The sequence below is a fragment of the Mus musculus genome, chromosome 6 (assembly GCF_000001635.26).
Source record: "Mus musculus strain C57BL/6J chromosome 6, GRCm38.p6 C57BL/6J".
Lineage (NCBI taxonomy): Eukaryota > Metazoa > Chordata > Mammalia > Rodentia > Muridae > Mus > Mus musculus.
This window is the reverse complement of record NC_000072.6, coordinates 17561630-17574342: the sequence shown is the minus strand read 5'-3', so window position 1 is coordinate 17574342 and position 12713 is coordinate 17561630. Positions and strand designations below refer to the sequence as shown.

At 42.3% G+C, this 12713-nt stretch overlaps 1 protein-coding gene across 4 annotated transcripts in view; it reads right to left on the bottom strand.

Moving 5' to 3' along the window:
• Window positions 1-362: 362 nt before the first annotated feature.
• Window positions 363-12713, bottom strand: part of Met (met proto-oncogene) — a 110632-nt gene continuing 98281 nt past the window's right edge. For all 4 annotated transcript variants that reach the window (XM_011241043.3, XM_006505002.4, NM_008591.2 and 1 more), the window contains 4 exons: window positions 12076-12185; window positions 10624-10789; window positions 2835-2971; window positions 363-2730 (listed from right to left, as the gene is read on the bottom strand). In XM_011241043.3, the coding sequence (XP_011239345.1) occupies window positions 2520-2730; window positions 2835-2971; window positions 10624-10789; window positions 12076-12185 (624 nt within the window). In that variant the 3' untranslated portion in view covers window positions 363-2519. The remainder of the gene's footprint in view (window positions 2731-2834; window positions 2972-10623; window positions 10790-12075; window positions 12186-12713) is intronic.

Sequence of the window (12713 nt, the reverse complement as noted above, 5' to 3'; positions counted from 1 at the left end):
ATCTCTTCCCTACTGCCACTTGCAGAATCCAGCTTTCTGTGAACGATGCATTGAAGTTCCTTTGTCCCAGCTTCTGGCCCATGGATGCTCTCTTGCTAGAGATATAGCTCCAAGTTAAACCAGAACCAAGGACTCCAGCAGGGGAAAGGCTGTCAGAAAAATGCAGGGAATTGAAAACTCAGGAAAAACCACCCGGAGCAACACAGGGACTTCCAGAGAGTCAGGCATGCAAATCTATATAGCTACTGCCCATACATTAAGAATCAGTATCTGGGCCATGGAGCCAGGGGAATTCAATCTTAGGCTTCCTCTGTCATTATGTAAATGAGGTAGGTAATCAAGCAGGACTAGCTACAGCCAACTCACAGTATACAAGATGTTACGTCACTTTATTTCAACTGTATGATTCATCAGAACAATTATTAACACATGGAGTACCATTCAGCTCAACTGCAGGTATAGGCAGTGACAAATATCTAATTCTTTAGGAAAATGACTTACTCTTACAATCTGTCCAGACACATTGCCCTAGGAAGAGTCATAAATAGAGAACATGATTTTCACATTACAGCTTTCTCGAGCATGTATATACAGGTATGGGTGTCTTCCACAGCTCTTACTGTTATTGGCGCATTCATTTTCTTGACCCTGTAATGGCAGACAATTCTTTCTACAGAGCAGATCTTTTTTTTTTCTGTCAGTCTTTGACAGTGCTCTGTAAATTTGCACTACTCTTCATAATTACGAAGCAGTAATATTTGAATTGAAATAAATCTGGGCTACAGTTCCTTATGTGTTCTGATATGCTCCACCACCATCAAAGACCTGTTGATGCCATCATTTTCCTGTAACAACAGCCAAGTTCAACGATTGGGTTTCAGCAGACCACACACCCATGTCATAGCTTGCCCTCTTAACCCTTGGCTTCAAGTCCTGGTGACGTAATGAGGGTGGAGTGCACTGGCAATCAGTACATTTCCTTATCATAACTTACAGCCATTTAAAAAATCATGCTGTCGTTGAACTGGGTCTCACATACCTCTTCTGAAATGCTCACAGTGCAGGATTTCTGCGGCCTAAGGAAAATTTTTCTTACATCATTAAAAATAAACATTTCTATAAAAATATAATACTTTCAATGTTTACACGGACAAAACCAGCTAGGGTAACCTAAGCCACATGCACTATACAGTAGTAAGCACAAAATTCCACAGAGCAAGACATGTCAAAAGTCCTGTCCAGAGTAACTATTCATCCACGATTTTCAGTTGGCTTTTGTCTGTTTCTAAAATATGCTTTTGTTTAACCTAAAATATGTCCTAATGCAAAAATGAGACTTCCCCAAAAGTGTTGGGTGCAATTGTTTCAGGCGAGAAGCCTCCTCCTGAACGAGAGTGTCTGATTCTCGATCACTGACCCTTTCTTTCTTCTATACACAGGTTGTGACTGGAAGTAGCGAACCCTTCAGTCAGTTTATTTTGTCCTTTAAAAAATACTGAGTTGCCTTTAAAAAGATTTATCACCGCAAGTTACTTATTTCCAAAGTTGCCATTAAAAAACAGATAAAAAATTTAAATGTCCACATTCATTAGATCAGAACAAAATCTTTCTCAAACAGTTGAAATTTTGTTTGCTAAGACAGACAGTGTAACCCATGCTGGCCTATATATACATCATCTGTATGCAGCCAAGGTTGGTTTCAAACTTGTGGTAATCTGCTTGCCTCAGCTTCCCAAATGCTGGGATTGTAGGTGTGAGCCAACACTCCTTGCTAAACAGCTGGGTTTTAAATGACAAATATTTTACTGTAACAAAGCTATTTCTTGAAATAAACAATTTCCTATTGTCATCTATGTACAATACATAAAATCCCTGATAATTTATAAACACACCTCATGTCATGCTCGTTTAAAAATAAGTGCATTGTCCGTGGATATTCTTCCAACCTAAGGAATGTGTATATAAGCATTTAAAAGGGAATGTTTGCCTGATGGGCAGACAACATCAGAAATGGAAAATGTTCACGACTGCAACACAACAAAAATATTTTTAAAACACTGGAATTTCAACAAGCAGCCTGCTAGGAACACCACATTTATCCTGAAAGAGGGCGTTTCTTCTGAGTTTTCTGAGAAATCTTCAAAGTTCATTGTATTGGATATATATATGTATATATATCTTATTTTTAAAACTTTTAAGCCAGAACTGAGATTTAGAATTCCGCTGAGATAGGAGTGTTGTAGCTGCAGGTTGCCACTGGTCCCCAGCCTGTGGGGGCCATGCTTCTATTTCTGTTCCATTGTCAGATGAGAAATTCCTTAGAATCCAGGAATTTGAAATAGCAAGTCAATGTTTCATAGTGGTGCAGTTACCGCAAAAGCAAAACAAAAAACAAAACAAAACAACAACAAATGTTAAGTGACCTTCCAAAGGCCAGGCAGTGAGAACTGTTGGGGAAGGGATAGTCTGGTTTGGGCCAGAACTGTTTCTTGGAAGTGGGCTGGTGGACCTCTCATTCATCATGTGTTCCCCTCGCCATCAATGTTGTCTTGGGATGGCAACAGAGAAGGATATGGAGCAACACATTTTACATTCACATAAGTAGCGTTCACGTGGACGTAGTGTTCCCCAATGAACGTGGAGAAGATTGAGGATATCCTGGAGACCAGTTCGGAAAAGGACGGGCGCATTTCCGCTTTGGGGTGCCAGCATTTTAGCATCACTTCGTACCTGTTTCAGAAAGAAATGCTGTGAGAGGCATAATGGCAACAAGCACTTCTGCACAAGTCACGAACTGGAGACATACACAAAGACCCCAGCAAACTCTTACTTACAAGGCGTCTGGACAGTATTCTGGTTGCAAGAGTCTTCTGCCTTGCAACAGGTAGATAGTGATATCAAATGTGTTCACGTCGGGATAAGGAGGGGCTCCTCTCGTCATGAGCTCCCAGAGGAGCACACCAAAGGACCACTAATAAAACAAGACAGAGAAGCCAGTTGAGAAAAGTGTTAACCACACTCCTATGAAGGGGAAATCGGTAGCTCTCCGTAATTCATCCTTGCTTGACACACTTCACACCATTTCTGTTGAGGGGGAAATTTTCTCTACAGAGAACTAGAACATTTCATGGCCTGTTTAAACCAGAACGAGATAAGGTTCAGATTACAAGAATTATAGTTATAGATTCAAAAAGAATATGTGAAGTCTGCAGGATGTTTAGGATTTAGTTGGTGGTTAGTGGACTACATTTTCTGAGTTGGTTCTTGCAGGGTCAAGGTACCAACATGTTCCTATCTTTCCCTTCAATAGTTTTGCCACAACTTTATATTTTTATAGATAAGAGTGACTTCCCAGAATTAAAAAAGATGGATTAAAAAATTCTAATGATATATGCTTGTGGGTTGGTGTGAGTATATTTGCACCACATGGATAAAGATGCCCATGGAGGCCAGAGGACATCAGATCTCCTGGGACTGACGAAGATCATTGTGAGATGCCTGATTCAGGTGTTAGGAAGAGAGCATAGATCCTCTGCAAGAGCAGTCAGTGCTCTTAGGCTGCTGAGCCATCTCCAGTCTTATGGATCCAAGTCCTCTTCTGACTCTGTAGGCAACAGGTATACATGCAAAACATCAAAATATATACATTTAAAGAGACAGGAACTGGAAACTTATCTAAGGACACAGTATTTGCTATGAAGTCGTAAAGACTAGAGTTCTTATTACTAGTGCCACAAAAAGAGGGGCAGGCATAGCAGTCTGTCTGTAATCCCAGACTTTGATAGGTGGATACAGGGAATCCCTAACTAACAAGGGCAAACTAGCTAGTTAGACTAGCTGAACAGAGAGCTCCAGGCTCAAGAGACCTTGCTTCAGTAAATACAGTGGAGAGAGACTGAGGAAAACACCAAGTATCAACTTCTGACCTCCACAAGCACTTGCTGGTGCACCCGAGTTTAAATACACACACACACACACACACACACATACACACACACACACACACAGACACACACACACACACAGACACACACACACACACACACACACACACACAGAGACACACACATCAAACAAATATGAACATGCAAAAAGGGAGAAATGTGAACATATCTAAATGTTAATGTTAAAGGGAAGCTCTAAATCAGTGTAAGTAAAAAAAAAATCTGTATTAAATGCATAACTAATCCAATTGCTAGGCAACAGTTTTCTATTGAAAACTAATTTCAATAAATCTGAACATGCTAAAGTGCCTGGTTAATGCGAAACAGCTGTATCAGTATTTTCCTGGAAGACCAGAGAGACATGGAGGGGCTAAGGGAGTTGCTAAAATCCCCTTATGTATCTGAATTCACACTGGCAAACACATTTAAGGAGTTCCTGACCCTCAGGTCTGGCAGTGTCTATTGAACTTCACAGATAGGCATTTTCTTGATTTAAAGCTCCCTACTCAAAATAGCACAGGTCAGTCATATCATTCTTCCTACCCCACCCCCACCGGACATGAGACAACCTTGACAGGGAGGTAAGTCAGCATAGGCAAGTCACCCTGTGCAGAGGACACAGGACAATAGTTTTTGCTAGGTGACATTTCCAGGTCATTTCCATACAAAAGAGCCTATGGGAAGGGGATGAGGCGCACGCGTGTGTGTCTGTGTGTGTAAGAAAGAGAATCTATACCAAAAAGGAAGTTAGAACCAAATATAGCTCAGAATATTTAGCGAAAAGAGCAATATATGTCTTGGAATCCTGAGACAGAAGGAAACTCTGGAGCTCCAGGGTCAGCTCTCTAGTTGTTAGAGCTGCCAAAGCCATCACATTAATGGCTCTTTCCTTTGTTCAAATATAAGAGCCACCCCTCCCTTTTTCTATCTATCTATCTATCTATCTATCTATCTATCTATCTATCTATCTATCTATCTATCTATCTATCTATCTATTGTGTGTGTGTGTGTGCATGTGCACACATGCTATGGCGAATACATGGAGGTCAGAGAATAACTCCCAGGATTCAGTTCTCTCCGACCACCTTGTGGGGTCACAATGGGGAGCAGACAGGTCCTCTGGCCTGTGTGCAAGCACCTCTACCCACCAAACAACTGTGCCGGCCCTCAAGAGCTCTCCTGCCCTTTTTCTTAGGATTGGGGGTACTGTCTCACCCTGTAGTCTACTTTGGCCTTGAGCTGGCAGCAACCTTCCCACCTCTGCCTCCTGAGAGCGGTGTTATAAATAACGAGCCACTCTCGTCTGTTTCAAGAGCCATTAAGATCATCGAAGTAGGGAACACAAATCCTCTCCCAGGAGCGAGCTAGATAATTTCACTCTCAACTCAGCCTCTCATCAAAGTTTTCATGCATGTAAACTCTTATTCTGGAAACTTACGGGGTAAACACTTAAGCTCTAGAACTTCAGTTAAAATTTAAGTCCATTGAACAAGTGCCGACTGATCTTTGACCCTGTCCAAGTCAGTTATTGTCCAGATAGGTAGGTCCCAGGGCTGATTGAACTGTGTTAACAGTGTTGTGCAATAAGTCTGTAACTGTAATAGAGACTGATGATAGAGAAACAGGACAGCTGCTGTGAAAAATCAGAGAGCACCAGAAAGATTATGGGAGGACGGAGGGGAAAATGGATCTCCGGGAAGAGGCACAAACTGACCCAAGAGTTCATGGCGTCAGACATCAGGATGGAGCCGTGTAGTAGCCAGAGTATGGCCATGAAGCTAGGTATGCTGGCACGCATCTCTAATCCTAGACTTGGGAAGCTGAGGCAGAAGACTAATGAATCTGAGGCCAGACAGAAGTGCTAGAGACCCTGTCTCAAACTCTTATCTCCCTCCAAAACGCACAGGTATTTCTTCCTGTTGAATTTCCAATACTGGAGAAGTCACACTTCTCACCGGTGGAGTAGGTCATGAGGAGATATGGTTTCAGCAAAACTGTGAGGGGAGGTTTTCAAATGTTGAAAATGGGCTAGGCTGAAGCTGATGAGCCATGGCTGCCATGTGCCTGGGGACTGTGACCTCAAAGGTACGTAAGGCAAAAGGAGACTCTAGCAGGAGACACGGCTGAGTTGGTGGAGAGTTTTCCTAGCATGCACAAAGCCCTGGGTTCCTTTCCCAGTACATATAACATCAGGAATGGTAGAACACGCCCATCATTCTAGCTCCCAGGAGGCAGAAGCAAGAGTGTCAGAAGGTCAAGAACTTCCTCAGCTGCATTGTAAGTTTGGGACCATCCTGGGCTACAAGAGTAAGACTCTGTCCAGCCTGGGCTACAAGAGTAAGACTCTGACCATCTTGGGCTACAAGAGTAAGACTCTGTCTAAAATTAAAAAAAAAATGGAGACGTTGGTTGACAGATCCTCAAACGGAGGATTCGGAATATGAACAGGGAAGGGAACTTCAGTGTACAAGAAACACGAGAGCCTGTGGATCTTTCCTCCAAGTCCGAAGCCAGAAGAGTGTCTGCCATACAGTGCAGCATGTGTAGGCATCACTTCCTACCCCAATTATTTATTTCATAATGGCTATTATGAATGGTTTGACAACGACCATAGCCTTGAAGTATAAATAACTTTGTACGTGTTGTAGGGACAAGGAAGCCAGAGTTGTGAGAGGCTGATGAGCTCCAGGGTCTGTGATGGAGAGGGGGTAGAATAGAGAAAAAAAAAGACTCTCGAATTCCGTATACCTCAGACAATGACATCAGAAGGGAGTTGGAGGTCTCCTGGGACAAAAGTTAGACAGATACAGCTTCCCGAAAGCATTGTCCTAGGCTATAATGAAACACTTGCCCGATGGCCCACCCATATGCAGAATACACAACTGACGCAAACAACTCAAGCCAAAATGAGGGTAAGGTATGATTAGACGTCTCATCAAAAATGATACAAGGGTGACACTGAGCACATGACATGTTCAAAATTAGTAGTCATTAGAGCAATATAGATGAAATATAGATTAAAAAGAAAGTACAGCTTTATTAGATTGGCCTGAACTCCCCAAATCTGACAATGTCAGCTGTAGGCGAGGATGTTGAATGGTCTGAACTCAAAGGGGTCACTGGTGGAAAGAGAAAACACTACAGCCATTCTGTAAAACATTTGGCACTTTCTTAAACATTTGAACACACAGGGGTGTTACTCCTAACTATGTAAAATGAAACAAAAACATATCCACACAAACACTTTTATTAAGCAGGTGCCTTGGCAATTATAATTATGTGTAGGTAACTGCCTACCAATAGAAGACTTCAGCTGGTATAGGAGGAGACAAGAGGAAGATAGGCTGTGAAGAAAAAAGAAAACTTCTTGGTACACATGGTGGGACCCATGGGTCCAGCTGCACATGTAGCAGAGGATGGCCTAGGCGGTCATCAATGGGAGGAGAGGCCCTTGGCCCTGAGAAGGCTCTATATGCCTCAGTGTACGGGAATGCCAGCGCCAGGAAGTGGGAGTGGGTGGGTTGTTGAGCAGGGGCAGGGAGGAGGGGATAGGGGGAGGGGATTTTCGGAGGGGAAACCAGGAAAAGGGATAACATTAGAAATGTAAATAAAGAAAATATCCAATAAAAAAAAAGAAAAAAAAGAAAAACTTCTTGGTTAAGATGTAGGAAGAAAAGCCAGGTGGCTCAGAGTCTAGAAGCCAAAAGAAAGGGGTATTTCAGGAAGGGCTGGGTGCCTGTGGATGGTGGATTATCCAGGGAAATGAGGCAGAATGGGGACAGAGAGAAGCCAGCCGGACTGAACAGGCAAGAACACAAACTTCAGAGAAGAGCTCGTGCTAAGTGAGAGCCACGGAATGGGGCTGTCTGGCCATGAGTAACTTCATGGAAAGTGATTCCTATCTGCTTTGAATGCCCCGTGAGTATTTGGTGTGGCCAGATTGCACCTAGGCATTGGCTGAAAAGAGAACCTATACAAACACAGGCAAGTTTTTGCTGGTAGGATCCGAGATACTTTCAGTTTACCACATGCTTTTGGAAACACTCCACGTCAACATTTAAAAAGACTACGCTGCCTTTGAAACAAAACTTTATACAAATTATTCCGTGCAATCAGCAGCTGTTGGTCAATGCAGCATTGTGTGTGTGTGGCTTACAGTTCACAGTGTTGTGTCTTTCAGTGAGAGGGAGAGAGGAACCGCACTGATATCAGCAATTTCCTTTAAGCATTGGTTTTCGTTTTTGTGGCTCTTGGGATGGGCCTTTTCTTGCTGATGTCTACTTTACAGGTTATAGAATTACCAGTTTATCAGTATATAATCAAATGCTAAAAAGTTCAGCTAGGTTATAGGCACCATTGCATCCCAGTCTTAGCTTACTTGCAACACCCTGGGAAGTTTCCTCATGCCTATTTGTAATCAGTCCCCATTCCTATTCTTAGCAACAGGCAACCACTGATCTGTTCTGGTCATAGTTCTACCACTTTCTAGAAATTTCTCACAAATGGGATCATTGAACATTTCATCTTTTGGGTCAGCTCTCTTTCACTTGACATAGTTTTGGGGGTTTTAACAGCACTGCAGCATATATCAGTCATTCTTGTATACTGCCAAATGGTTTTACACCATAGGTCTCTCTCTCTCTCTCTCTCTCTCTCTCTCTCTCTCTCTCTATATATATATATATATATATATATGTATGTATGTATGTATGTATGTATGTATGTATGTGTGTGTGTGTGTGTGTGTGTGAAGGCTAGGGATCAAGGTCTACTTTGGGTATCTATCCACCTTATTTTTATTTTGTATGTATGAGTATTTTGCCTACACACATGTGTATCATGGGCTTGGTGCCCACAGATGCCAGAAGAATGTGTTGGATCCCCTGGAACTGGATTTATAGAAGGTTATTAGCTGCTACAAAATGCTGGCAGGGCAGTAAATGCACTTACCTGGCTGAGCCATCTCTCTAAGCCCCATTACCTTTAGTTTTTTGGTGACAGGGACTTTCACTGGGCCTGGAGCACACCAATTTGAATGGATGAGATGGGCATCAAGCCCCAGGTCTGTTCCCTGTCTAGGCCACCCCAGGGCTGGGACCACAGATGCCTGGCTCAGCTTTTACATGGGAGCTGGGGACACACTCAGGTCTTAGGCCTGCACAGCAAGTACATTACTGACCGAGGCATCTCCACAGCACGAGGTGCATCATATTTCACTTATCCATTCTCAAGCTGATGATTATTAGGACCTCAATGGTTTACATGTAAATCTTTGTGTGGGCATGTTCTTTTCCTTCATTATTAGCTAATGAGTTGCACATGTGTTTGGTGTGATGCCCATTCAGATCTTTTGTCTACTTCTGCTGTTGAGCTGTTATCCCCTCCAGTAAGCACAAAGGCGGTCAAGTCTGAGTGTGAGGATAAGTAAGCTCTCATCTTAGGCACTGACCTGCCACCTTGGTTAGTGTCCCTCTCTAACACTCATTTTCTCATACTTCTTCACCTATACAAACTTTCACTGTCAAAAATCTCAGGCACTTGGCTCCACTTTGTGCTGTCACTTTCTTTTCTCTCCTCCCTCCCTCCCTCCCTCCCTCCCTCTCCCTTTCTTTCTTTCTTTCTTTCTTTCTTTCTTTCTTTCTTTCTTTCTTTCTTTCTTTCTTTCTTTCTTTCTTTCTTTCTTTCTTTCTTTCTTTCTTTCTTTCTTTCTTTCTTTCTTTCTTTCTTTCTTTCTTTCTTTCTTTCTTTCTTTCTTTCTTTCTGGATCTCATGACCCCAGAAATCTCTTTACATTTGCCGTGGCTTGTGAAAACAAACGGTTAGTCACCTCGAATAAATGTCAGTGCCTCCTCTTCCTCACAGGATCAGAAACTGGATGAACACTCCTTCTTTGGCTTATTCCACAAAGTCTACCCCTCTCTGGCTGACAGAGGAGTGAGATGACTTCTTTCCACCACCCTCGGTCCCTATCCCTTGTCATCTCTCTGCAGCTGTCGACTTTCCCTTTTGAAGCTCACAGCCTCCAGGAACATTTCCAGGATGGCTTGTGTATGAACAGCACAGATTTGTGGTTGTATCCTTAAGGGGAAAACATCACATGTTTTTCTACCTAAACATCAAACTTCTCCTGACTCTTGGCATGTGAGTAAAACATCCTCCTCGGGGTTTCACACAGCACTCATGCTCTGAGCATGCTCTGGAAGTCCTAAGAGGCCAAGGCCAAGGCTTCTGGACCAGTGAGAACCAGTAGACTTGCTTCTCTTCACCCACAATGTTTGTTACATGTTTCTCTCTCGCTGGCTGCCCTGGCAGTCTCTCCGTCTGGATCTTCAGCCTCTCTGCCTCCCTTCTCACTTTACTGTGTAGATTCTTTGAAATCATTTCTTTTGGACTCTCAGAAAAATATCACTAGTCTAGATTTCTGTGTGTGCCGGTGTTGGAAGATGGGGGATCTCTAGGAGATTATTGAAATCTGACCGTATAGCTCAGTGTGGTGCTTCGGTCTACAAATATTTTTGAATAAACAAGAGAAATTCTGAATATAGTTTGATACCTACTGGACAGCTAACTCCAGTTTTACTCCTTCAATTGGTGGTTTTGAACTTCATAAAAAAATGTTACCATACAACTACGGAGAGAAAGGATAGAAAGAGAAATTTAGGAAGGATGGGTACATTACCACATCTGACTTGGTGGTGAACTTCTGCGTTTGCAGACTCTCTAAAGCCATCCACTTTACTGGTAGCTTGGCACCCGTCTTGTTGTGGACACTATAGTACTCTTTATCGTACATGTCTCTGGCAAGACCGAAATCAGCAACCTTGACAGTGAATTTTTCATCCAACCTACAGGAGAAAAATTATTACTGACTGGAGTAGAATAATTTACAACAGCACTGAATGTCTATAGATTTTCAAAAGTGGCTTTGGTATTAGTGATCCATAATTTCCTCTGGCCTATTGACTAATGCTAAATTACAGTGGAATTCCTGAATAAAAATGCCTGACATTTACATTACAAATTCCACTGGCTGAAGAGAGACATTGTGAATGACATGGCATTTGGTATGGTGTAGGTTTGCAGAAAAGGTAAAGCTGCATTCCCCATGGCTCTCCTTGGTGGCAAAACAAATAGGGCGCCAGGCCTACACACTACACCACCTACATCACCTACATCTTCCCTTGTTATCTTACTTACAATATATTTCATGGGATGAAGAGGCTATGGGTGCTATTTTACCATTTTTTGCTCTAAAATAGGCCAGCCAGCAAATAAAACTCATATGTGCCATCAGTGAGGCAGGGAGATAGAAAGCAAAACACTGTCATGCTAAAAAAAAACCAAACCAAACCGACACAACATCAGTGAGACAAACACTTTCTGCTAAGACCACGTATCCATTGTTTAATGTACTTTTATGATGTTACCCTGAGCAAAACCTAGGTAGAACATTAATAGCAGAGCTCTTTCATTCACACATACCACGAGCCATGGATCAGTGTGCTCTGCAAGGGAAAGCCGCGACTCTCAATTATAAACTGTTGACTGTTGTCGTTACACAGCCGGGCAGCCAGACACAAATAAAAGTTCTTTGTATATTCATTCCCAAAGACCATTTTTGGTAGCGCTTCTGCAGGCTGGTTTCAGAGCTGCTGTTGGGAGTTACACTGCATTGGTATTCCTGTTACCAGCTCGCCCCTTTCACTGTCAAATGCTGGAGATCAAATTCTCTCTCCCAATCACTAATTCGGTGTGAAACCACAACACTGGAGACTGCTGGTGGGAAGGACCAGGAAAGCTGGAGTAGAGCAGCTGTTTGAGGTCCCCTGTGGAGCAACCTTTTAAATGCTTTGTTTGATAAAACTAAAAGCCCCACCTACATCCCAGGGGCTTACAGATTCACTCAAAATAATCAGGGAAATACATTTTCTTCTTTTTCCTTTCCTTTCCTTCCTTTCTTTCTTTCTTTCTTTCTTTCTTTCTTTCTTTCTTTCTTTCTTTCTTTCTTTCTTTCTTTCTTTCTTTTTTTTTTTTTTTTTCTTCGAAGAGAAGAGAGAAAATGTCCTTACTGGCATAGTAGTGAGAAAACACTTCATTTGTACTTTGCAAATAGAGATATTTTCATACTTACATGCAGTTTCTTGCAGCTAAGTCTCTGTGGACAAACTTTTTGCTGGCAAGATATTTCATGCCTTTGGCTACTTGAAGGCCAAATCCTATAAGATCTTTCACAGTTGGATTCTGCAATCAAAGAGGGTTGGAAAAGCATAAACACTCGATGTTCTAACAGTGAGCTCAGAACACTGCAATGTTTATATGACTTATCTAGTCTCAAATAATAACTCATGCCCTGTGGAGAGCCACAGCTATTTGTTAAGTAGTACTGTATACAAAGTACCGGGCTAGATGTTTTCTATAAATTTAGTTATTTCGTACACACTTCTGCTTGGGAAGTGTTACAGGCTCTGTTTTCCAGATAGGGAAATGCAGATGTTTTGAAATGCAGGTTTTATAATTTAATGTGCATGATGAGACAGAATTGATCAGGAGATAGTTCCTGTTGAAAAGACAGTTTGCTTCTTACAGTTTCAAAAACAAAAAACAAAAAACCCTATTATGACACAGCACACATGCAGAGCTGTATTGGAAAGCATCAGAGACAGTCAGGAGGCAGGAGGGGAAAGCATGAGCAAGATGCTTTATTGCAGTTTCCTTGCGAAGGTGCAGGACAAAGCCAGCCTTGGCTCTTTTCAATAGTTTCAGCAGGGC